The following is a 24,592-nucleotide window of genomic DNA, read 5'->3' as shown; positions in this document are numbered from 1 at the left end:
AAAAAAAAGAAACAAAAAATGTACAAAGGCATCCGCTGGCTCACCCTTTCAAGGAGGCTGATGTACAGTAGTGTACATGCATGCACACACAATTAGTTCTTGGCATCCCTTTCATTTCATTGTTCCATCACTATTCCGTGTCGTGATTGCATCAATGCGTAACCGTTCTAACGGCCTGGAGGATCACCCCGAACATGAGGCCTCTCGCAACCTCCTCAATCTGAAGGCAGTCAAAGAGACGCCCTAGCGCCTCTGACGTGGCCGCCTGGCCCATGACGCCTGTAAGTGCGGCGGGCACGCCGCTTTCAATCAGCATCTTCCTTGCCTTGACCCGGAGGTTCTCCTTCTCCTCGGACGTCATCTCCGCCGGCCAGGCCGCCCGCTCCTGCTCTGTGGGAAGCGTGTTCTCCCGAAGTTTCTTCAAATGCGCCGCGATACCGGCGTCCGACGTGTTGGCGTCCAGGACGGTTGTCTGGATGAGGGATTGGATGGACAGGAGAGACGGGTTGCCCGGCCGCAAGAGGAACGACTTGGCCGCTGCGAGGAGGGTGCGGCGGATATTCCATGCTGACGAGAGCGTGTATAGCTCGTTAATGACCGCAAAGAGGAGCTCGACCGCGACCCGCGTTTCCTGTTCCGTCAACTTCGAGTGTTGCTTGCCCTGAAGCGGCGGTCCGTTCAGCCGTCTCTGCGTGTCTAGTGCGGGCATGGTCAGCGAGCGTGCATGATGGGAGTCGTGGGGGCGCGCGTTTGACGGGCTGACGGGGCTTTCGTAGTCGTCCGATATCAAATCGGGTGGCGGGGGCAATCTGAACTCGTCGAAACTGAAGCTCGACGGCGACCGCATCGGGGGCGCCCGGCTAGGTGCTCGACTCGATGGTCGGCTGAACTCCCGGCTGTTTCTCGCGGACGCTTGGGAGAACCGTCGGCTGTCAGGTTCCGCGTCGCCCTGCGAATTGTTGCTGGGTCGGCGATCCATTGACGGCACTTTGCCAGGCTGCAGCGCAATGACCGACGATCGTTGGCTGTCCAGGCTGTCCCGTGTCCTGCGCATCCCACTCAGCGAAGCACTGCTATCAACGCGGGGCAGTGTCGAGATCGATAGGCGACTGGCCGCCGTGACGTCTTGCAAGGCCGACGGTGGTGGCGACGGCGCAGAAGGCGCAGGCTTCCGCTGCCCTAGACCGATATTACCCAGCACTCCGGTCACGCCGCCGACCACCGCTTTAGATCCTTCGAGGGGAGCGCTGGTCAAAACATCCAGGACATTCTTGCCCAACTTCTCGAACGCCTGAAAACCAGTCTTCGGGGCGCTAGGGATATGTCCGTTGTCTCTTTCAAGGAACTTTTTCAGACCCTCGCTCTCCGCCAGGGTCTGGTGCGCGCAAGCATCTCGGAGGTAGCGTTCCAACTCACTGCGCAATGACGTTCGGGTATGTCCCTTCCACGACGGCAGCGCGCTGTGTCTCTCCGAGAATAGTGTTGCGCCAGAGATGGTTGCGATCCGCCTGAGGACTTCATGCAGTGTTTCGAAATCGCTGTACTTCCTAACAATCATCCACCCAGGGTAGAGCGTTGTCGCCGGTTCAATCTGAACCAAGTAATCCCATGAAGGCTTGTTTCTGATCCGACCATCGCCGGGTTCATCCAGGACCGTGATTGTTGCGTTGTGCAACGTTAAGGGGGGTTTGGGGGCCTCCTTTGCTTCAGCTTCTGGCTCGTCTCGCGCAGGTGGGACAATCTGGTCGAAACTTGTGAAACGAGAACCCTCCGTCGCTGAGGGTGGCGAATCATGCTTCGAGGACGGAGTCACACCAGATTGTGGCGTGGCGGGTGTATGGATGGCTTCGTTTCTGCTAGACGAGCCATCGCTGCTTGCTCTTTTGGAGTCGCCCGAGGATGTGTCCGGACGCTGGGGGAGGTTCTGCGTCTCAGTCGAATCCTTGCGGATGTCCTGCGCATTCGCGTGGCGCTCTAGGGCGTCATTGAGCCTCTCAGAAGCCTCTGCTGGGCTCCGGTTCCTTTCCGACTTTGCGTCTTGCTGTGCCTGCGCATTACTCTGCGCACCACTCTGCGCACCTTCCCTTGCAATCATCTGGTTCAAGCGCTTCATTTCCTCCATGGCCAGTTCCATCTCCTCCTCGGCCTTGCTCAGTTTCTTTTTATGTGCCATTGACTCCTTTCTCCGCGCTCTCTCAAGCTCCAAGGAACTCCTGTTACCCCTAGTGAGACCAATATTGCCCACGTTGCCGTCCAGATCAGCAAACACCACGTCCGTACTGCCGGGACCCGTCTGCATGCCAACGTCTATGGCCTGGCTAAGGTCGGGCTCCCCGGACTCGAGCAAGTAGACGATCCACGCATTGATCCATTCAGACTTGGAACACGACTGAAGCGTTGTTTCAAGAATGACCCCTGCGAGAATCTCCCTCAGAAAGATCCTGACAGGGTCACATTCGTAGGTCGAGCGATCCAAAAACCCCAGCATGTCTTCGGCAGCCAGGCGGAACTTGTGTGCCTGTTGCTTCTTGTCCAGCAGGGTGGCCAGGTTGGACTCGGGATGCGACGCAAGGTAATTGTAAACAGCGTCCGCAGCGTTCAACTTGGAATCGACCGGCAGCTCGGAGAAGGCGTTGGACAATTCGGACATGAAGACGACGAGAATAGAAGATGAATTCGTAAGAAAGTCGAGGAAGGCATCTGCGGGGCGCTTCCTGCTTAGGCGGTTGGAAACGGATGAGAGGAAGGTCGTGAGTGTCTTGCGGCATGCTAGCGGAAAGGATCTGTCGGAGGGCACAATTGGCGAGTACCACCACTTGACGTAGTTATCAATGACGGCATCAACCAGTTCGTTCAGGGCCTCACGGGTCTCGGGCTGAAGGTCGTCGAACGACCGCACGAGCGCGCTCTCCGCATCGCTGCTGCTTGGCTCCTCGACGGCGGCGTCCTCTGAACCCTTTCTCGCCGTCAAAAGACGTGCCACAACGTCTATGCCTCTTTCCCCCCTGACCGCCCGAACAACTTCGGCATTTCGCTGTTCCCATTGTATAAATGACACAATCCCGCCGAACGCGCCGATCAGCACGAGCCCCAGCCTGCCCAACACCAGATATGTGGTAGCGGCCAAACCCACGGCAACACCGCCGAGAGTCTCTGGAGTGGCCGTCGCGAGAAAGCTGAAGACTTTTGTTGATAAGCTCTCTTCACTGCTCGCGCCCGTCGACTTTTGTGGTGGGCATGCCTCGGTCTTCACTGGGCTGGCGGTCGGCCCGCCTTGTTCTTCCATCTTAGCGGGTATGGCGCCCGGCGTAGACGCATCTTCCTGTTTCATGAAGGCGTCAATTCTTTTAGATGGATCATTGATCCGAGCGAACGGTTGGGTTCGTTGGCGTCGAAAACCGAGAGGAGCACCAAGCTGTGATGGTTCGGTACCTCGGATTAGCGTTTGGAACTGGGTAGGAGATGCAACGCGTCTTCTTTCTTCTCGGGTGCGCTTCGGACCGGGAGCTCGTATAAGGCGCCCAACACTTTAAGCAAGCGTTGAAAGAATGAGCACGAGAGAATCTGGATGCTCTGGGCGCCTATGGGATGGGGTTATACTGATGATTTTTCGAGCTCGGTGCCATGCTGACGATTTCTGGTGGATCTTCAGGGGGCCTCTTCCCCAACATACTCTAGTAGACCGGGCTAGGCTCTGCCCGCCCTGAGGAGCCAAGGTCACCCAAAAGTACTCCGTAGTGCGTCTCCACCGGGAGGTTCGTGCCGCAATGCCAAGCCTTTGGTTTGATTGCCGGTGGACCCGTTTCCCCAGTATCACGTGCGAACGCGTTGCGGCAACCAAGGCGGGAATCTCCTGACGTCAGGGCGCCAGCGCGTTCTCTTATCGACAAAGCGCGGGTTTCACCACTGAGAGGTATCGACGGAAGAGTTTCGCGCCAGGAGACAATACTCCGCATCCTGAAAACTCATCTCGATACGGCACATGTAATCTCGGCACCTAACGAGGTCGCCCATCATGCCTTACAACAAGAAAAGGCAGGCCGGCTCTGAGAGCGACGCAGAGCAACAAGTGACCAAAAAGCCAAAGGGCGAGAAGAATGCGCAGAAGGACCTGAAGCAAGGCACGGATGCGGAGGGCAATCCGTATTGGGAGGTTGGTTGACCTGTTTTGTTCTGTTCCCCTTCCCTAGAACGTGGCAAGCGTTGCTAAATCGACAACAGATTGGCAACAACCGACGCATCGGCTCCTCCAAATTCAAGGGCTCCACCTTGGTCAATATTCGAGAGTACTACACTGCCCCAGATGGCGAGCTGAGGCCAGGGAAGAAGGTACGTTTGGTGTCTCTAAGCTGTCCAAACTTGCAGGCTTCTAACAGCCGTCAGGGTATCTCACTCACCCTGGAGCAATACAAAGCTCTTCTCCGGGTCATCCCGGAGCTTAATGAACAACTCCGCTCTCAGGGCCACGATGTGGGCAGCATACCGGCAGCTGAGGCAGGCGCCTCTGTGGTGAAGCGCGCGAAGCCGCAAAAGCCGAACATTGATGCCACGAGTGACGAGGAGGAAGATGACGAGTGAGGGAAACCCAAGCTATTTTACAATGCGTCTTATTTCCATTTCTGCATTTTGGGCGTCGGTTCCGGGGTTTGATTGTTCAATCGGTGCGAAGGGACGCCGGTCAGGTCGCATATAATACCAGATGAGAATTGACTGCGAATGCTTTTGGTCATTGCACTATTGAGATCACCATGATGAAGCTGTCCAAGTCGGTGCTGCCTACAAGCAATCTTCGGTTTTTTTTCCGCTGCAGAGCCAACCTAGTCTTGCATAGTAGTAAACCGCCGCAAGGGAGGTTGTTCGAGCCTCTATTGTAGAGCCTAATGGTAAAGGTCTAGCGGGCTGGAATGTTACCTTGCTTCTTCATACTGACTTCCGGCGGCGTTGGCAGCCGGCAATTAGGAATCGTATGTACATTATCATATCGTCAGCATATCTTACAACTGAACAACCCCAATTTATCATGATTTACTTTCTTCCTCCCGAAGCCTGGCTATCAGCTTCTCTTGCAAGAACGGACTCAGGCCAAGACTAAAACAGCCCGGTCAGTCAGAAAACACTCCAAAAACATACCGCAGGAAAGGAGAAGGGAAGGCGGGGAGGGAGGAAATTTGGGACATCTCACATTCCCTGGTTCGTCACAATCCGGTACGTGCCACTGGCCTGGTAATTGCCAATGATTTCCCCTTTGCCGTTAACCTCCACGCTGCCAAAAATATCCTCGGGCCTGGGCAGAAACGAGTCAGTCGTGAGTCAACACTTCTTCAGGCTCGTTAAACCTACCAAGCGATTCTCCCAAAGTCAGGCGGATTCCTCGAATCACTCAGGTGCACCCAGCCGCCCACCCCGGCACCTCCCGCACCACCTTCGGCACTGGCACCACCCGCCCCGGTGCCCGTACCCCGCTGATTTCTCGCCTGTATGAAGGTGAAGCCACCAGGAGACGCAAACGCTCGCGCTTGACTCTTCAGCCCTGGGTCGTCGGCGGCGTGCTTAGCGAGGACATCGTTGAGGATGGAAATGAAGCGCGGATTGCTTTGGAAGGAGTTAGGCGTCGGCGGTACGGCGGTGGTCGTGCCGATGGCAAGGGAGGGGTTTGGGGGTGTGGTGTCGAGATAGGACAGCAGATAGCTATTGGGTTGTTGAGGGTTTGGGAAGACTTTCTGCGCAGGATTAGATACTGCATTGCCATCTGCAACGTTGTCGAGACATACTATGCTAGGATTCGAAGCTAATGTTGAGACAGTCCTAGAGAAGTTGCGCAACTCTCTTGCGTGGAATAACCGTCTGGTAAACATCCTTACTGCTGCGTATCCGGCAAGTCAACTGCTCGATCGAGGGATGTTGGTAGACGATGCGGTCATGATTAACACGGCCTAGGTATGTCTGTAATCCGTACTTTGCAAGCTTAGAAAGCCCCATTGAGCTCCACATTTTGCCTGCCGGAAAGCCAAATGAACGCTGCCGCAATCAATCAACATCCCTGTTGCCCCCCCGCTCCGCACCGTGTCTCTGCCCCGCTACGGTAAATACACTAGACGCGCTCGACGCGCCCTTTCAAGGTCATTAACGCGTCGCCGAGGACAGACGCAAGATTCATCCACATCACCAAACCCAAAACTCAACAGAACGCCGGCAAAATGATTCCCATACAGAGTCCACGGAAAAGCCCTCGAAATAACCAACAGCAGAGCCCAGGGAAGGGGGACAAGAGGGCAAAGCCACCGCCACCCTCTTTCTTTGGACCTAAAGTCGCTGCTCCCTCAAGCGCCATCCCATCGTCGTCTCCCGCTTTCGCAACGCCGGCGCACCCGTTGAGGCCATTCCAACCACCCGCACCTGCAAAAGCAGCTGTTCTTCCCATAATCCTCCCCCCTGCCACGTTACGGCCGTTGGCGTTTCGAACCTTTACCAAGAAACATAGTTTGACGCTGACATCCTCGGCACTGCAAGAACTCGCAACCTTTATTGGCAGACACTGTGGCTCAGGATGGAGGGAGGAGGGCCTAGCGGAGAAGGTTTTGGAGGAGGTTGCTCGGACATGGAAGAATCGCAATGGGGGGGTCATCGTGGACGGAACGAGTCCGGAGCTGAAGGACATCTTGAAGACGCTAGAGGGGAACATGAGCGGCGGCAAAATAATGAGTGGGCCGAGAGGTTTGAGCCGGCAGAACAGTCTAATGCTGGAACCGACAGAAGATCCAAACCATTCCAAGACCCGACTGGGCTTGAGGCCGACAACGACGCTCACACGAGATGATAGCCAGACCAGTTTCGGCATGTCGAGCGTCGAGATCGACGAGGAGCCAGATGAAGAGGAGCTGCAGGACGTTAGAAGGTGGATGAAGGTTATCAATGCCTTCGAACAGCCCCGGTACACGTATAATGTCGCAAAGAAGCAGTTCGAGAAGTACGGCTACTAACTACACTGCCTCAAAGACGAGTATTGATGCTAACGCAGACAGGATCGCCTCTAAACCCTCCCTCCTGCCGCCAGCCTCGCACAAGACCGAGGCGTTCCGCAACAGGTACAACGCGATCCACCAACGTCTGCTCCGCAACGAAGCTTTCCAAACGTCGGCCGTAACGAGCGCCCGACTCACGGCGCTGCGTCGGAGCGGATCGACAATGCAGTCGCACAAGATAACCCCTGTGGCAAACCTTCTAGGTCGGCACGGCACCAATCACATGCTGCTCGGGATGCTGGTCATCCTACCCACGGGCAACTTGGCGATTAGTGACCTGACAGGGACTATCGGGCTTGACTTGTCTCACGCCGTGGCCATACCAGAGGACTCGGCCTGGTTCACGCCAGGCATGATCGTCCTGATCGATGGGGTTTACGAGGAAGACGAAGAGACGACAGGCAAGGGGTTAAGTGGTAGCAGCGGCGTGGGAGGAACTATTGGCGGCCGCTTTCAGGGCTTCTTTATCGGACAACCACCCTGTGAGAAACGGCGAGCGACACTGGGAGTGAGCGGCTTGGACGGCGGAGTAGACCATACAATCGGGGGCGGGTTTGGCTGGATCGACTTTCTGGGCGTCGGCAGCGCCCGAGCGGTCGGTCCTCGGATGCGAAAGGTGGAGCAGAGACTGGTGCGGCAACCGGCGTTGGCTGATCCAGATAGTCCTGGGCGCGGCCGCGTGGTCATCGTGGGCGAACTGAATCTCGACCAGCCGCGCAGCCTGCAGGCTCTCAAGAAGATCCTCTCCCTTTATGCCACCGACCCCGAGGGGTCGACACCGATGGCGTTCGTTCTCTCCGGCAACTTCACTACCCACGCCGTCATGGCTCGTGGGGGCAGCGGCGGGAGCATAGAGTACAAGGAGTACTTCGACGCTCTGGCCTCTACGCTTGCCGACTTCCCCACGCTCCTGACAACTGCAACATTCATCTTTGTCCCGGGGGACAACGATGGGTGGGTATCCGCCTTTTCGGGAGGCGCCGCGGTCCCGCTGCCGAGGAAACCCGTCCCAGATCTGTTCACTTCCCGTATCAAACGGGTATTTGCCGCAGCCAACGCCGAAGCAGGGCTGCTGTCTACTACCGAAGGGAAGGGTGGCGAGGCCATCTGGACGACCAACCCCAGCCGGATCTCCCTCTTTGGACCAAACCACGAGATCGTCCTCTTCCGGGACGACGTTTCGGCGCGCCTGCGCCGCTCTTCGGTCCGCCTAAAAAGCAAAACCGCAATCACTGCCACTGCCGTCGGAGATCCACAACCCTCCCAAACAGAGGACGTCACCATGTCCGGAGCAAACCCGACCCCCTCCTCCCCGCTGGCACCGAACCTCGAGGCGATGGACCTCGACGACAACACCCAGGCCCGGCAACCTCGGTCCCCGAGAGAAGAAGGAAAAGAGGCGGCGCTGCCTTACGACGTCCTCGCGGCCCGCAGGCTCGTCAAGACGCTCCTGGACCAGGGCTACCTCGCGCCCTTCCGACAGGCTATCCGCCCCGTGCATTGGGACTACGCGTCGGCCCTGTACCTGTACCCGCTGCCGACGGCGCTGGTGCTGGTGGACACGACGGCGCCGCCGTTCTGTGTCACCTATGAGGGATGCCATGTCATGAACCCCGGTAGCGTGCTCGTCAGCGGGCGGAGAGGCGTCGCGAGGTGGGTGGAGTATACCCCTGTTGGCGGCGCAGGGAGAGGTGGTCGTTTGAGGGAGTGTACTTTCTGAGCCGGCGCATGGGGGTTGGGGAAAGGGGTACAAGGAACAGGGAGGGCGGCGGTTCCGTGCTGATATCAGGTTGGATGATTCTGGATGAAGGGGATTAGAGAATTATTTGGAGTTGATGTTCCTATGTAATGGTGTCATGAAATCCGGTATCTGGTGGCGTTGAGTGGGTGATTAGAAGGTGCTCTGAGCGGGCATAACTCGGAGGGCTCTGATGGTACCTGATAGGGAAAAGCAGGTCGACTTGCGCATGGGCGAGGTATGACATGGCGATTTTCTTGACACGCGTGACAATAGCATGTACGGTACGGTACATACAATACATACATTTTATTCGTATATCATACCTCTCTACGAACTCACGGCAATTAGAGGAGCCTGCTTGACATATATAGTTTGTCCGCACTGTATATTCGCAGACGGGAATGTACTACGTGCCTGCCTGTATACGGATTATACCTTATGCACTGTACAAGACATATCTTGCGTGTGTATTTTACCTTATGCCTCGGAATGTATGCACAGTACATACAATACGTACAGTACGTATATTGTTGATTGTCAGCTCGCAGGCCATTGGGCCAGCCAGCTGTCCGTTTCAACTACAATGAAGAGTACATACACACAACGCAGGACTATCCTAGCCACTTTTCCTTTTCTTTATAGTATATTAGTATTCTAAATTAGGCATTAAAGGAGGGATAGAGGTTTTTATCTAGCCTATTAGGTATAATTTCCTTTGTATATAACTAGAGAGGCTCTAGTATACTTATTAGTATAGTGGTATAGGACTAATAATAATAATAATAATAATAATATATAAGTAGAATGTTTATCTGTGACATTGTAACTATATCTGTAGTTTTGTTAGCGCTCCCCTATCGTTCTTCTCTTTGTTTTTCTTTTTGTTTTCTTCTGACAATATATTGCTTTCTACGGCTGCGCCTGCCCTTCTAACTCCTCCCCCCCTTATCACCCCCTTAAGCGCCGTAGGACGGCCAGGGAAGATAAAGCTCGAGGTCTTTTCTTTCGGCGGGGGGACTGCTATGACTCTAGATGGTTTGCTCTGCCGAGATAGACATCATGTCGTTCGCCGGTTGACCGTCAGAGGTCAAGCATCATACCGAAGGAAAGAGAAAATGGCTCTTATGCCTAATTAGCTCATTAGTTCACATGTGATAAGATTTTGAGCGGATCATGAGTGGAGGCTCTCAAATACTACGCCCGGCTGGGTCCTTTTAAATCCTCGGGGACGGTAAAGTAAGATCCCGCTGGTGTAATTCCCTGACGAAACTCTTGCAGAAAATGCGGTCACTACACCTTGGGGCCGTTGTCTGGACAATGGCTTGCATGAAAGTCCGGATATGGGCCAGTTTCGGTCCTCGCTACGCGCAAATTTCGCGAAGCTTTCCCATTTCCGTCACTGTCAGTCAGTTAGGGTCAAGTCGTACGTGTGTGTATGTGTGTGTGTGTGCGTGCGGCAAGTCTCTGGAAGCAGCGTCAGGGGCCAATGCTCTCGTGGCTCGGGAGGGCGTGTTTTTTCTTGTGTCTTCTACGCGTGGAATCGCGTCCTGGGGAGCAGACTGTCGTCATCTCGTACAAGCCATGGCCAACTTGCGGACCCGAAGCGAGTTTTCAGAGCAGACTCCCCGCGGCTTTGCTTCTCTTTTCCTTGCCACCCAAGGAACTTTGAGCCGGCGGAACCCCGGCTGAAGAGCTTCTTGCCCCGAAGTCCTGAGACGTGACGGACCGACGAGCAGTTGCCCAGTGTCAGAACAGGTATGTATGCAGTGTGCTCGAGGTTTTGAACCGGCCTCGTAAGGCCTGTAGTGTGCCGAGTCCATCCGCGTCGTCGACCGCGTTGTGTACGTAAGTTCCCCGTGAGTCTGGTGTATGCGGTGTGCATGAGCCGCAGAAGGTATGGGTAACTGTTCCCTGCCCCCCCTAGAGTCATCTATATATTCTCCTCTTGATCTCCCGTCGTATGGTGGTCATCTCCTCCAAGATCTTACACTCATAATCCTGGCCTGGTACACGACGATTCTCCTCTCTGCTGCACACCATGGCTTCCAACATCACTTTCACCGGGGTCCTCAACTTCAACTACGCGCCCAAGGTGGTTGAAGTTGACGGCATCCCCTCCCACCATCCCGTCAAGGAGAGCTGCCAGCCTTGCTACGGGATGAAGGTCAAGTGCAGCGGCCACAATGACAGGGCCCGGCCCTGCCATCAGTGCATGACACGCCCCAGCGTGGAATGCTTCTTTACCCGGTCCAAGCGACCCGTCCGGAGGGGGGCTAACAACGCCGCCGTCCCTGCCGCCTTCCCTCCCGCCGCCCCTTCTGCTGTCCCGGCCGCCGCGTTCCCCGCAGTGGCAGCCCCTGCCTTGGTCTCCTTCTCTCAAGGACCAGTGGCTATCCCCGCCGCTCCTCCCGCCATCCCTGGCTTCCCCGCGCCCCCGACGGCCATGTCCGGTCCCCTTGGCGTTGCGACTCACGGCGCCAATCCTGCCGACCTCGCCTGGGGCACCCTTGGCCCCTTCCCAGGGGCAACCAACCTCGTGCAGGCTGCTGCTGCAGCTCCTGCCGCCTCCATCTCGCTTGCGCCCGGCCCTCCGCGCCCGCCCGGTCCCGTGCCCCCGTCCCAGTCCCGGCTGCGGCGGTTCGGCTGCGAGATCCACCGGGACCTGTACGACGAGCCGCTGGAGCTCTCGCGGCTCGTCAACGCGCCCCAGCACGCGGCGGTCCCATACTCGGCCGACTCGCTGCTGGGCCAGAACTCGGCCTCGCTCAGGTCGTGCTGGCTGGTCGTCGACTGCCCCCGCTGCGTCGCCCGCCCGGAGGTCGTCGCGGCCACGTACGAGGTCGCGCTCGAGATGTACACCATCTACGAGCGCGTCGCCCGCATCGCCGCCAATCCCGAGCCAGAGCCCGAGCCCGAGCCCGACCCCACCTTCCCTGCCGCCGCCGCCGTCGTCTCCGGCCCCTTCGCGCTGCCGTCCCCGCCGCCCTCGCCCTTGCTGCCGCTGCCGCTGCGGTTGAGCCGCGACGCCGAGGAGTTCGACTGCCTCGCCGAGCGCGTCGCCGTCCTGCTCGCCCCCTACGACCAGGACGGGGCTGTCGAGCTTTGGAACCGGGCAAAGAACCTCCGGGTAATTGCCGGTTGGGAGACGGACGAGTCGGGGGAGGAAACGGGTGGGATCGAGGAGGAGATTCAGGATTGGGTTGGCGAGGAAGAGGGGAACTTGCCGTGGTCTGGTGAGGTGGATATGGGCCTGTAATATTTTTCTTTTGCGTCTTTGTATATTTGGTTGTTTCGGCTGTGGTGAATTGGAAAAACACTATACGATTGCGCTAAACATGGAGACAGGTCGCAAGGCCACGGAAATTTAGGCCAAAATAAAAGCCGGCGTTTGGCGTTCTTGTTCAAATCTCTTACTCTGTTCTCAGCCCGTTAGAGAAGACGAAGAGACGAAATAGCAAGCGCTTTGTTGACACTACAAGCTACTGATTGAATTTATTGGGTTTTGCTGTACACTTGCCACCTGCCGCATTAGAACAATCCCATCTAACATCTCAACGCGCAACTTCCTGGTTCGTAGGCCTCTGCGCGACCTGGCACAGCTGATGTGATGGACAAACAATCAGGTTCCTTCTAAAGTAAAACTTCTGAACGATTCGGTAGCCTCCGGGCCGTATGGCCGCAGAAACGAGGGCAGACATCTGAAGGCACTAGAACACCACTGCCGACAACCTGAGGGGGCGAGCGGTGCAAAGTTCACCGTGATTCGTCGCGGTTTCAGACGCAAAAATGGCGTGCAGAATATGACGAAAGCAGTCCAGTCAACCTCTTTCCGTTGAGTTAGTGGGGGCGCAAGTGCCGAGGTTGGGCATAAGCATTTCTGGAACCGCGAGAGGTCTGGAAAGTGCGCCCGACAATGTGAAAGCCCCATATCCTACACGTGATTCCGTGGCTGCGTGGCTTCAAGAACCTGAATTTTAGACATCGCGCTCTATCACATGCTTCTTCCTATAATGGTCAGAATCGTTGTCTTACTCGCCTAGCCTCTGATATTTCTTGGGTGATCGACTGAAGGAAGACGGTGCCTCACAACCGTTCGAGTTCAGTAAAGACGCTATATTCAAGCGCAGGAATAGAGCCCTGCGTCTCGGTCCCTACCTAGTTCAGGCACCTGGTGCCTGTGCTCGGTGATCGTGTGTTGTGCCTGCAGTGGATGTGCAAAGCAGAAAGGGACTCTCTCTGACCATCATGTGTCCCTGACGCGTTCATCTAGCGAAGTTGCCCAGGCACGCGCGGCCCCTGCGACTGCTCCTTCCGTATCGGGAAGAGAGCGAGGGGTCTAGGCCAATCATAGTTAGTCCCTAGGCGCATTGACTCGCCACTTCCCTACTAAGTCGAGGGCCAGGCGCACGGGCAAAATCCAAGTTATGTACTATACTGTTCAGAATGAAGCCCTGTCTCCCACAAATGCAAGTTATTAAGTTGCTGTTTCATTGTTAGCACTCCCAAGCAGAGGCGAGCGATAGAGCAGGAATAGCCCGACGTTCGCATGCAGTACATATGGGAGTGCTCCGAAAGCCTCAAACCCGCGGATCAACCAGCGGCCTGAAAGCGCTAGAGATGCGATTGGCAACGTTCCGAAGTCATAGATGGAGCAACATAACCTAATTGAAGCGAAGCTTCAATTTCTGAGTCTCTGAGATGTGTATACACATTGAAGAGCGAAGGAAGGAGCTTCACTTCTATCTAAACGGCTAATCCTCCAGATTAATCTGTGCGCCCATTGGATGCCACACTCTTAGCATCCCGCAGTGCTCTTTCCCTCTCTACTTTAACTAATTAGTTATCACAATCGAGGGTGCATTCGAAGCGAAGCTTCATGCCTACTGTGGGCCTCGATGAGAGCTGCGCGAAGTGTACACCACAGTCAGGGTATTTATGCATTTATACAGACATTGTACATTTACTAATTGACGACTGACACATCCCTCTTCCGCTGAAACCCTTGCAGTCGGGGACCACTGCCTGACCGCTACCACTTCGGTTTTGAAACTCGATATATACCCTCCCTCCTAAGATCCGCCGCCTAGTTGTATTTTGACAACCTACGGAGTCAGGTACGACGTCTCAGATGGCAATCAATGTTTGGAGGTTTTGAAGCAATAGGATGGGCTAGGATGACGAGTCGCAGGCGGAGCACAGGTATTTGTTAGCCTGGCCATTCCCCTTGACTTGGCCTGACCAGACCCCCCTTAACCGAGCATCACGTGACGTAATCTGACCAATAGTGTATAGCCTAAAATATACGATTCGATTCAGAATTGATTCTTCGGCTTAATTACTCTATAGTTTATAATCAATTCCAAAGTGATCTAGAATCCCTTATAGAATGATCATCCTCAGGCACCTCTAGTTTAGGCTACTATTCAACCTCCTTTTTAAGTTCATTTATAAGCTAGTAAGAGACCTCTTTAAATACCTCAGGTTCCAGTAAATCAAAATTAAGATATTATTCTTAAGTAAGATATTTATTAGACTAAATTAGTTAAGAATCCATTTTAAAATAGTTAAGTATTATTATTATTATTATTATTAATCCTATACTACTATACTAATAAGTATACCAAAGCCTCTCTAGTTATATATAAAGAAAACCATACCTAATAGGCCAGATGAAAACCTCTGTCCCGCCTTTAACGCCTAATCCGGAATACTAATACATTATAAAGAAAAGGAAAAGTGGCTAGAATAGCCCTATAGAGGCCTCGCCTCCCGGTCTAGCCTCCTTATAAGGCAATGCTTAGCCTCCCTAGGTCCATTAGTCACTATAGGACCCTCCTTGCCAAACGACGGTTATAGGCCCTTATACCTTGTAAAATGAGGTCTAGGTCCCTTTGTAACCGAATTTCCTAGGATTCTCACGTTTGGCTTCTTGGTAATATAGGCTTATATAAGTACTATTAGCCTTTATAACTTTCTATTTAAGATTTAAATCCTAGGGGATCCTAGGGGTTAATACCCCTTATTATACCTATAGCTAAGAGAGAGAGATTATAGAGTACCTAGTTATATAATATCTAAACCTACTAAGAAGCTAAATATACTACTAAGGATAACTTGTGTGCTATACCTTGTACTCTAGCACCCATTACCAAAGCCTAAGACGACGTAGCACTTTTCCATCTCTGACCATATTGCCCAGCACTGAAGAATATAGTTGTATATCAAATATACGATGTAACAATAACTATAAAACACACGCTTCAGTCTGCACCCTTCCGGGTTCGCTGCTAAGAGGACAGGGGCCGAGACGGTCAGTCGCAGCTTTCGTCTATAAGGGCCTCCCTGATGAAGCCTTCCAGTTGCTTGGCCTGCGTTCCTGTGAGTTAACATCGCAGCATCCTCAAGTGATGATCTTGGGAAAGGCATACCAGCTCCCCGTGAATCATGGTGAAATGATTCCCAGGCATGTGTCTGAGCTTCAACTTGTTCACGTCCAGATACTCGTCCCATCGGTTCGGTCCAAAGTCGGTGCGGTTATCCAGAAGAAAGAGGGCGTGGCCCTTCGGATACGGCTCCGGTCGGGGGTCCGTGGGCAGGTGGCACACGCCGTCCTCACACCAGATGGCCATGGTCTTGGGGCTCCTGTCCTTCGGGATGGGATCGGCATAGTAATTGCTCAGGGCCGTGATGGAGGCGGCAAAATGGGGAAGAAGCCACTCCGGTACCTTCTTCTCACCCCCATCTTTCCCAGAATCTTCGCCAAGCAGTCCGATCGAAGCGAACCATGCGTGAAGGCCTTGAGGAAGCGGTTCGATAGTGACCGGGGCGGGGGCATCGATGAGAATAAGGTTCTCTACCTCCTCGCCGGACGTGGTTAATTGATACACCATCTCATACGCAATGACGCCGCCGGCGCTCCACCCCGCAACAGAATATGGGCCGGAGGGCTGGCGACGTTTCATCTCGGTGATGAATTTTGCCGCCATGCCGTACACTCCGCAGACATACTCCTCGGGTGTCTTCATGAAGGGAGAGAAGAGGCCCCAGACACGCCAATCACCCCCAACCTTGGCAATCTCCGTGTACGATGTGGCGGAGCCGCTGCCGTCCGGAATCATGAACAGCTGCTTGGAACACTTTGATGTCCCAGACAGAAGGACAGATCTGGCCGTGCGTTGTGGATAATCGTCCATGATTTCTGTGGGCCTAGGAGGTTTTGGAGGGGCGGGTTCCTCCAAACCAATCCTCGGATGCTGCTTGACAGGAGGGCCCGTTTTTGAAGATTCCTCGGTCTGTCTCCGAGACTTCTCGGCTTGCTTGGACTCCTCTTCAGGTCCCTTCTTGTTTTCCTTCTTAGGCTCCTGCTTGGGTTCCTCTTTCGTTTCCTTCTTGGATTCTTGCTTGGGCTCCTGCCTGGCTTCCTTCCTGGGTGGTGCCTGTTCGTGTTGTTGTTGCTTCGGTTCCTGTTTGGCTTTGGAAGACTTCTTGGGCAAGTCCTCAATACCGAGGGCGCGTTCTATCTCTTTGAGCGTTGTGTTCGTGAGGAAGAGGTCTTTCTCCAGAGCGACACCAATCTCCTCGAGAACACGGCCAACGATAGCCAGACCCATGATAGAATCGACGCCAAGACTGGGCAGATCCCGCACGGCAAGGACTTCTTCGACTTCAACCTTTGCTTCCTCGGCAATGGCCCGGCGAAGTGTGTCCCGCAGTTTTGCACCCTCGTCAGCTGAAGGGGCTTCGGCCGGTTCGCCGGCCTTGGATGAATGGGTTTCGCTGTCGTCGGGCGGCGTCGTTACGTCCGAATCTGAGTCAAGCTCAGGGGACTCGTCGTCCGGCGACACTTCTGAGCCTCGAGACGGCACGCTTTCCTGGCGACCCGGCCGAGACTCGAATCTCGCCAGGTACTGCTTGAACGCGCCAATAGTGGTGTGTTCAAGGAAGACGTCCGAGTCAATATCGTCCAAAGACAACTCTTCACGGAACTTGCCAGTAACCGTCAAGCCCATTAGGGAATCAACGCCGAGATCATTGAAGGAAACGTTGTCAGCAAGCTCGTCAGGGCTGCAGCCCAACTCCCGGACAAGGATGTCCATGACTGCCGTGACCACGCTCTTCAGATTCTGGTCCACCGTACGTATGTTAGAGGGTGTCACAGTCTTCTCCTTCTTCTTCGTCTTGGTGGCCGCAGACTTGTTTGGCGGCTTGGTTGGTGACTTGCTTGGTTCCTTGCTTGTCTGCTTGCTTGGCGCGGCGGTCGTGGTGGGCGGTCGGGCAGCAGCAGCAGCAGCAGCAGCAGCAGCAGGGGTCCGAACCGCTTGTGCGCCTCGTGGGGGAAGCACCGTGTTGAGGACATGGCGCGGAATGCATTGGAACTTGATGTCGCCCGTCATGCCGATGATCTTGTCGCCGTCGAAGACATAGGCGTCGCCGGCCATCATCTTGCTATCCTTCATCTTCTGCATGCGGATATAGCTGCGATACTCCTTGTTGGCGTCCGGAATCTCGGTGAACCTCATGGAGCCCCAGCCGTGAGAAATAAAGACCTGTTCGCGGGAATCCACGGCGTCGGTGCCGTTGATGATGAAACCAGAGATGTGACAGACGCTGTCAATGTGGTAGGGACTGAAGTAGAAGGTACCATCCTGCTCCGTTGTCTGGAAGCGAATCCTGGCAGTCGCCTCGCAAGTGGCACTGTCAAGGGTAACCTCCTCCATGCCCCGATAACGCGGGGCGTAGTCGACCAAGGCGGAGAAGAGCTTGTAGGCCAGGCCACGGCCAACCTTTGACGCTTTCCCCCTCTTCTCAGCCTCCTGAAGGAAGTCAATTCGGGACTTGACGAGATAGGCGGCTCTGTCAAACTCGCTCTGCCAGTCATCACGGTTGCCGTAGTACACTTTGCAGTGGGCATGGTTGATCTTCCTCTTGCCGTCGCCCGTGTGCCAGGTCAAGTCGGCGAAGCCGAGTTTTGCATTGGCCGTCACCGTCAGGCGGAGGATGTGACTTTTAGCTGTTTCATCAAGAATGAGCGTCTTGGGGACCTCCATGTTTGAGACGTTACAGCCGATGTCTCGACTCTCGGGACGCAGCAGCTTGTAGGCATAGTCGCACACGGTCATGGCCATATCGCCATAGAGAGATGATGGGCACAGCGGGGCCCCGTTGACCCGATGGCCAGATACGGCATTCCGGAGCTGCTCCTGGTGGAGGTCGGACTCAATTTCCACCGTGGCCACGTCGCCGTCGACTTCTACCTTGACGACTTTCTGTACCGAAGTCGTGGAAATGGTCGGCCATCGAGGCTTCGACTCCGACTCGCTGGCCGCCGCTGTTCTGTGCTTGATCAGGCACCAATCGCCCGTGTATTGGATCCAGTAGTTACGTTCGTCGAAAGCGTAGCTGGGCAAATCCAGGAGGCGCACAGAGTCGGAAAATTCGCGGTGATACTCGTTGAAGTCTAAGTCGACACCCTGGCTATGAAGCGTGGAAATGCTCTCCGTCACCGTCTTGTAGCACGGTTCATCACGGCGCAGGGTAGGGACTGCCACCGTAGTGGTGCCAAAGGTAGCCCTGACCATGGTCGTAAGAACGGGGTGAGCGCCGATCTCGAGCCAGACAGTTTCGGCATCAATAGTGCCGTTCCTCTGAGCATCAACGAGCCCGCCGAGCATATCGACGGTGTTGCGTGAATGCTCGCGGAGATACCTGGCGTCAAATTCGTCGGCCACAATCACCTTTCCACGGGCCGTCGAGATGACGGGGACTTTGGGAACATTATACGTGACTCCTTGCGCGAGTTTCTCAAAGTCATCCATGATGACCTCCACCTGTGGGGAGTGGAAAGCATAGGCTACTTTCAACGGAGTGCTCCTGAAGCCGCGAGGGGACAGGAACGACGCAACCTCCAACGTCTTGGCAACCGGACCGCTAAGGACAGTCTCACGGGGCCCGTTGATGCAGGCCACATTGAGCCCAAGGGCCCGCCGACCCATGGCCTCCATGATGGCGTCGTGTGCACCCGTGACGGCGAGCATGCCGTGGGTGCCGGGTTCGCATGCCTTTTCGAGCAGTTGCGCACGAGAACCGACGAGGTAGATGACATCGCTGGCGGAGAGCACGCCGGCGATCTCGAGAGCGGCATATTCTCCAAGGCTATGGCCCACGACGGCGGCGGGATTGATCCCCCACGACATCCACAGTCGGGCGAGCGCCATCTGGAAGCATACCAAACCAAGCTGCAGCTCAACCGCCGACAGCCGAGACACGTCTGGCTCGCTGCCGTCGATGAGCCCAAGGAAAGATGGAAAGTTCTGCATGCGAGCCAACTTAACAAAGCCGTCAATGCTCCTGCGGAACACCGAGTGGTTCCGATAAAATTCCTTGCCCAGCGCGGCATAGAACGTGCCTTGACCAGTGAACATCAGGACGACTTTAGGCTGCTCGGCTTTGACAGGCGAAAAGTTGCCCTCGCCAAGGGCGTTCTGAATTGCCTTCTGGATGTCTCCAATCTCGGAACCTGTCACGCTTATTCGCCAATAATGCTGCATCTTTCTCGCCGTCGTGCTGTATGATATGTGCGAGACAGGCGTTTCCGGGTGCTGTTCCATCCAGCGCAGGAGCCGCTCGGCGTTCATCAGCAAGGAAGCCCTGGCCTTCCCGGTCAACGTGACGATGTGGTGACTGCGAGGATCAGGCTTAGCCGGCGGAGGCTTCGGAGGGTCTTCTACCAGAATCCCGGTGTTACCACCCGCAGCGCTGAAGTTGTTGACGAAGACGCGCCTCGGCTTGCCGTCTCTCCTCTTGAAGGGCGTCGTGTGGAATGCGATGTTGACGCCTCGTTCCGAGAGATCCTTGGGGAAGGTCTGGTTAATGATGCTGTTTGGCTTGATACCAACGTGACGCGGAATGAGGTTCTTTTCGAGCATCAAGAGGACCTTGATGAGCGCGGTAACGCCGGAGGCGGCCTCTCCGTGTCCGACGTTTGCCTTGACCGAACCCAAGAACAGCGGCCTGTCGTGGGGCCTTGGGCGGTCTGCAGGGGCAAAGACATCGGTGACTGACCGCATCTCGGTGCCATCCCCTGCCTGCGTACCGGTTCCGTGCATCTCGACGTAGTCGACATCATGAGGATCGACGCCAGCCTCGTCTAGAACAGTGGTTGACAAGATGGCCTGCGTTGGGCCATGCGGGTGAGTGATGGAGATGGCGTCTGCCGAGTGATTCGTGGCGGTGCCGAGGATGACACCAAGAATCCGGTCGTTGTCGGCCAATGCATCATCTAAACGCTTGACGACGACAGAGGCGCAGCCATCGGCACGGCAGTAGCCATCAGCCTTATTGTCGAAGGTGGAACACGGCCCGTTCTTGGAGAGGAACTGGCCTCGACTGAGTCCGGAAAAGATGTCCGGGTTCGTCATGCACGACAGGCCGCCAACAACGGCCGTGTCGCAGTCCCCGGCCCAGAGAGCCGTGCAAGCCACCTGCATCGCTGCCGCGCTGGAAGAGCAAGCGGTATCGATATTGAGACTGGGTCCGCTGAATCCGAAATGGTAATTGATCCGGCCAGGCCCAAAGGCGCGAACGCCGCCCGTGATGAAATACGTGTCAATCGTCTGTGCCGCATTGATTTCGCGCCAGTCGTCGGACGTCTGGCCATAAAACGTTCCGATCCGGTCAAGCCTCGTTGAGGGGGTCCTGTTGGGGACGTAGCCTGACATCTCCAGTGCCTCGTATGCGGTCGTCAGCGCCATCCGCTGCATCGGGTCGGTCTGGGCGGCCTCGCGAGGCGACATGCTGAAGAACCGGGGGTCGAAGAGGCCCGGCTCCGGAATCCAACAACCGTACGGGGTGTGGCTCGTGTTGTCCTTCTGGCCGGTCGGGTCGAAGTGCGTCTTCACATCGAAGCGATCGGGGGGGACCTCACGGTGCACGTCGAGACCCTGTTCCAGCAATCGCCAAAGCGCCTCGTGGCTGGGGGCATCGGGGAAGCGGCCGGCCATGCCGACGATGGCAAGTTTGGGTCTCCCAATCGAGCCCTGGTTTCCTACCGTGGATGCCGTACTCTCTGGTGAGTAGGGCGGCGGCATGCGAGTCTTCACCTTCAACTTTGCTTCCTCTTCGAGGAGTTTCTTCAGCGTTCCCGCGTTCTGAGTCGGACCGAGGGGGAGGATGAGACATCTCCTGTCTTCGAATTTAAATTCGCGAGCAGCTTCGACACAGCCCTTAAGCACCTTGGTAAAGTCCAATGTCTCTTTCAGGATGGTAGTGGCAACCGCGGCCACGAGCGACAGCGTGTCCGTCTCGGTAAACCACGTTCCGGCGCCGCAGTTCATGATGGGTGACCGAGGACTTGTCATGTACAGTGCGTCCCGCGTCTCTGGCTTATCCAGGTCTAGCAAAGCCTTGACGTCTACCTCGGCGTGCAGGTGCGGCGCGTGGTAGGGACCATGGACGGGGATGGAGACCGGTTCCGCTGGCAAGATCTCGTTCTTGACCAGCGTGTCTAGAGTGCTGGGCGGTCCGGATATTGCAATGTTGTACTCGGATACCGCACTCACGTATGCGCGACAAGCGGGCGGGATGTTCTGCGGGGCCCCGGTGACGACGGTTAGTTAGATCACTGGTCTATCCGACACATACATACACATCTCTGGCGGCCGGGTGGGATACTAACACACACGCGGTTGAAGGCATCTAGCCTGGCTACGACATCGTCCTGCTCCAGCCCGGAGAAGACGTACGTCCAGCACTCCGACCGGTCGAATGCCGGGCTCAACTGTTGCGAAACCGAGTGGACGTATGTGCCCGTCTTGAAAGCGAATAGGACAAATTGAACCCCTACATGGACGAGGTCCGGCAACGACGGTGACACCGATATAGCGGATGACGCCCAAAGCCCGGAGCAAAGTCCAATGAGAAAGGTCTGGTGAGGCTGTGTGATGTCCTCGCAGTGTTTTTCAGAGTGACTGGGGAGTAAGTGTTAGAGACAACGGCCTAAGTGCGAGCAGCAGGGTATATTGGTTATTGGAAGCACTCACTTGATATAGTGCACGATCTGAGCCATTGCCAGCAAAGCTGCGTCGATGCCTGCGTGCTTCAGCGTGGCACTGTGGTATCGCTCATTGAGTTGCTGCAGTGTCCTAAATTCGGGCAACATTGCTCTCTCGGCCGGGGGCATCTTGTCGATGAGTTTCTTCAGATGATGAAAGGCCTGAAGCAAGAAGGCCTTCGCCAGGTGGCCCTGGTCCATGGCGGGCTTGCGGAAGAAGTGAGCCAGGAAGGTGTGGCAGTTGAGCGACTGATCTCCAAACAGGAGGAACGCCGGCCTCTCGGCCCAGCGCTCGTCGATAACGGGCTCCATGTCGGCTTGAGAAGCCTGCTATCGTCGCGCTGGTGCTTGACGGGGCGGCAGGAGTTCTGGCTTCTCAACCCTAGAACGAAAAAAAAAAAAAAAAGAAAGGCTGCAGACTAGAGAAAACAAAAGCACATTAAATATAGAAGCCCAAGCCCCGAGCACGTCCATGTGTTAAGTTCAATTCCGTCTGGATTACATTACATGTTTGTAAGGTATGTAGATGTACAGTACCTATGTATGCTGTCACTGCCAAACGCCAAGTCCTCCTTTGCAGTTTTTTTTACTGCGAGCGGCAAACGCCAAGTCCCCTTTTGCAGATTTTGGGGCCTCTACGGAGCTACACCCCTTCAAATACGGCTCGAGACAGAAATCAGGGAAGTTCAACTTATAGAGATGTTAATATGGGGGGTGGTTTGGCCCGGCTTTCTGTAGCCAGTGGGGACTTGGCGTTTGGCGGCCACAGTGTATGTACAGTACAGTACAGGGACATCTCCAATCTGCTCGTCATGTTGACTCTATTAGTTGCACATATGTTCCCGAACAGACATCGGTGCTTGCAGTTCCATTACAAGGAGGCGAAAACGATATGCGTGGAGAATACACCACGTTAGCTGCGATTTTGCCGAGAGCCATCTCATTCCCGTTCCCTTACATTTTCCCCAGTGGAACAGTCATTCTCGGCAATTCTCCCATCTGCCTTCATCTTCTTCAACAGGCGTTCACTATGGCTATCACCCAAGCTCGTAGCTTCCCTCTGCTGAGCAGGACCCACAGCAGCTGACGTCGGTAACGTTAGACATTCCTCCGAGTCCGTAGCCCCTCCCCCAACCCGCAACACCGACACCGTCTCCACACCACCACCGGACCCCCGATTGTCCGGCCCGTCACGCGACTCGGCAGCGGTGAAAGCCCTCGTCTCTTCGCCCCGTAACACGAACTCCTTTTCCCTTTACAACGTCCGATCTAACAATATCCGGTTCCAGAGCAATATTTGGCTCTTGCGAGAGGGCCTAGCGCGTTTCCTCGAGCCAACGAACTTGATGGCCCCCGACTCTGGCTATATTGTTGGTGCAATTTGCTTGCTTACTACGTCTCCAAGTAGCCAGCAGGCTCTCCTCTTCAAAGCAACCTTGTCGAGTACACACTTGTTGTGTGCTGTAACATTGTCCGTACACTCTCCTACCCTCGTGAAAACGGCTCGTATTTGGTTTTAGCTTAACGCCGTCATCACCCCCGAGACGTTCCTTGCCGGTAACACAAATGGGTCAGCGGAGCCAGCGGTGAATCGCTATCGCGCTCCCGAAACTTGCAGGTCCAGCCAACCAAGAGCGGCCGACGTACGGACACCCATCACTTGCTCATGTAGTACATACAAATATTCTACGAGAAGCAAGTAATATCTACCACGGTCAGTCAGACGCTCAGAATAGGAGCAACCCCCTTGAATCATGGCTCAATGGCTTGTTGTGAAGTCAGGTCCCTCGGAGAGATCGCGGCCTTTCCCGCATCATGGTATCACCAAGTGGCTGCTTGACCGGCCGTGACTCGAATCCTCGTCAACCCGCGCCAAGCATGAGGCGCGTCTTGCGAGCTGATGACCGCTTGTTGCCTCTCCTTTCGTCTTTGCTTATGGTTTTCCAGGCTCCCTGTACGACATCCAGGGGGCCAGGAGTGGCCTCTGAGACGCCCTTAACCGCTCGCTTCGGAGTCCTTCTTGACTTACTCACATGGCATGCTCTTGGGTCAAAATGGTCGGCCATCAAGACCAGCCTGACAAATGTTCCCCTCCCTAGCCGCTAAGCACTCCATGCCTCTCAGCTTGCGTCAATAGTTCACCAAATTATCTAATCATTACCAACTGGCTTCCCCAATGTGAGACTGACAACCGACAGATGTGAGAGCCATGAGAGCGAATTTGTGATGTGATGTGCCTTACCCATCCTACCGTTGCATGAACAGACGCGCTGTCAAGGGTAACGAAACTATTAAGTGCCCCTCTCCACTATCATTTTTGGATCATCAACTCTTGGTTTCAGCTCGGTCAACCCCTCCTGGGTTATAACATAGGTATACAGGAAGTTCCCTTCACAGCTCAACTTGGTAGACGATGTGATCAAGACAGGCTCCTACTCGATGATATCTCTCTCTCTCTCGTTCCTTCCCTCCAGAATACGGACCACATATAAAAAGGTGTGGGCTTGGTTCCCTTTCCGTATCAGCGACTTCTCCAGGACCAGGTTTCAGATACAGAAGAGCTGTTTCCTCGTCGCCCCGAGCACCCACGAACCGCGTAATCCTTGTCCTCCCATCTAAACGATACTACGAACGCCCAGCTAACCCTGTGGCCGTTCTTTCGTTTCTCTCGCGCATCCTACTACTATAATCCTTGATGGAACTCCAGACACCCAAACTGTGCACTCCATTGAACTCTCGCGTTCCCCGACACAGTTAGACTGACAGGCCAAAGCCAGGTGG

The 24,592-nt window shown here is 55.2% G+C and overlaps 6 protein-coding genes across 6 annotated transcripts; 3 read left to right on the top strand and 3 right to left on the bottom strand.

Moving 5' to 3' along the window:
- Positions 1-3,439, bottom strand: MYCTH_2300176 (uncharacterized protein). The gene has a single exon (XM_003661083.1). The coding sequence runs from the start codon at positions 3,329-3,331 to the stop codon at positions 152-154; it is 3,180 nt and encodes a 1,059-aa protein (XP_003661131.1). The 5' UTR covers positions 3,332-3,439; the 3' UTR covers positions 1-151.
- A 404-nt stretch (positions 3,440-3,843) lies between these two features.
- On the top strand, positions 3,844-4,818 carry MYCTH_2300175 (uncharacterized protein). The gene is made up of 3 exons (XM_003661082.1): positions 3,844-4,153; positions 4,222-4,329; positions 4,384-4,818. The coding sequence occupies exons 1-3, from the start codon at positions 4,016-4,018 to the stop codon at positions 4,576-4,578; spliced, it is 441 nt and encodes a 146-aa protein (XP_003661130.1). The 5' UTR covers positions 3,844-4,015; the 3' UTR covers positions 4,579-4,818.
- A 22-nt stretch (positions 4,819-4,840) lies between these two features.
- On the bottom strand, positions 4,841-5,953 carry MYCTH_2300173 (uncharacterized protein). The gene is made up of 4 exons (XM_003661081.1): positions 5,772-5,953; positions 5,341-5,720; positions 5,183-5,284; positions 4,841-5,088 (listed from the first exon to the last, which is right to left on the bottom strand). The coding sequence occupies exons 1-4, from the start codon at positions 5,853-5,855 to the stop codon at positions 5,019-5,021; spliced, it is 636 nt and encodes a 211-aa protein (XP_003661129.1). The 5' UTR covers positions 5,856-5,953; the 3' UTR covers positions 4,841-5,018.
- Positions 5,954-6,132: 179 nt separating this feature from the next.
- MYCTH_2300172 (uncharacterized protein) lies at positions 6,133-9,080 on the top strand. The gene is made up of 2 exons (XM_003661080.1): positions 6,133-6,967; positions 7,023-9,080. The coding sequence occupies exons 1-2, from the start codon at positions 6,198-6,200 to the stop codon at positions 8,740-8,742; spliced, it is 2,490 nt and encodes an 829-aa protein (XP_003661128.1). The 5' UTR covers positions 6,133-6,197; the 3' UTR covers positions 8,743-9,080.
- A 1,721-nt stretch (positions 9,081-10,801) lies between these two features.
- On the top strand, positions 10,802-12,019 carry MYCTH_93342 (uncharacterized protein; the record flags this gene model as incomplete). Its single annotated transcript, XM_003661079.1, has 1 exon — positions 10,802-12,019. The coding sequence occupies one exon, from the start codon at positions 10,802-10,804 to the stop codon at positions 12,017-12,019; it is 1,218 nt and encodes a 405-aa protein (XP_003661127.1).
- A 2,871-nt stretch (positions 12,020-14,890) lies between these two features.
- On the bottom strand, positions 14,891-22,041 carry MYCTH_2300170 (uncharacterized protein). Its single transcript, XM_003661078.1, has 3 exons — positions 21,801-22,041; positions 21,437-21,728; positions 14,891-21,347 (listed from the first exon to the last, which is right to left on the bottom strand). The coding sequence occupies exons 1-3, from the start codon at positions 22,010-22,012 to the stop codon at positions 15,147-15,149; spliced, it is 6,705 nt and encodes a 2,234-aa protein (XP_003661126.1). The 5' UTR covers positions 22,013-22,041; the 3' UTR covers positions 14,891-15,146.
- Positions 22,042-24,592: the final 2,551 nt, after the last annotated feature.

The sequence above is a fragment of the Thermothelomyces thermophilus genome, chromosome 2 (genome assembly GCF_000226095.1).
Source record: "Thermothelomyces thermophilus ATCC 42464 chromosome 2, complete sequence".
NCBI lineage: Eukaryota > Fungi > Ascomycota > Sordariomycetes > Sordariales > Chaetomiaceae > Thermothelomyces > Thermothelomyces thermophilus.
Note: the sequence above shows the minus strand (reverse complement) of the source record. Positions and strands in the feature narration are given on the sequence as shown.

Coding starts and splice junctions, on each gene's coding strand:
- MYCTH_2300170 (XM_003661078.1), bottom strand. CDS start 22,012: ATGGACCAGGGCCACCTGGCGAAGGCCTTCTTGCTTCAGGCCTTTCAT. Junction 21,729..21,800: donor CAGATCGTGCACTATATCAA/GTGAGTGCTTCC, acceptor CTTACTCCCCAG/TCACTCTGAAAAACACTGCG. Junction 21,348..21,436: donor ATGCCTTCAACCGCGTGTGT/GTTAGTATCCCA, acceptor GGGGCCCCGCAG/AACATCCCGCCCGCTTGTCG.
- MYCTH_2300173 (XM_003661081.1), bottom strand. CDS start 5,855: ATGTTTACCAGACGGTTATTCCACGCAAGAGAGTTGCGCAACTTCTCT. Junction 5,285..5,340: donor GACTTTGGGAGAATCGCTTG/GTAGGTTTAACG, acceptor GTTTCTGCCCAG/GCCCGAGGATATTTTTGGCA. Junction 5,089..5,182: donor ATTGTGACGAACCAGGGAAT/GTGAGATGTCCC, acceptor GGGCTGTTTTAG/TCTTGGCCTGAGTCCGTTCT.
- MYCTH_2300176 (XM_003661083.1), bottom strand. CDS start 3,331: ATGAAACAGGAAGATGCGTCTACGCCGGGCGCCATACCCGCTAAGATG.
- MYCTH_2300172 (XM_003661080.1), top strand. CDS start 6,198: ATGATTCCCATACAGAGTCCACGGAAAAGCCCTCGAAATAACCAACAG. Junction 6,968..7,022: donor GCAAAGAAGCAGTTCGAGAA/GTACGGCTACTA, acceptor TAACGCAGACAG/GATCGCCTCTAAACCCTCCC.
- MYCTH_2300175 (XM_003661082.1), top strand. CDS start 4,016: ATGCCTTACAACAAGAAAAGGCAGGCCGGCTCTGAGAGCGACGCAGAG. Junction 4,154..4,221: donor AGGGCAATCCGTATTGGGAG/GTTGGTTGACCT, acceptor AATCGACAACAG/ATTGGCAACAACCGACGCAT. Junction 4,330..4,383: donor AGCTGAGGCCAGGGAAGAAG/GTACGTTTGGTG, acceptor AACAGCCGTCAG/GGTATCTCACTCACCCTGGA.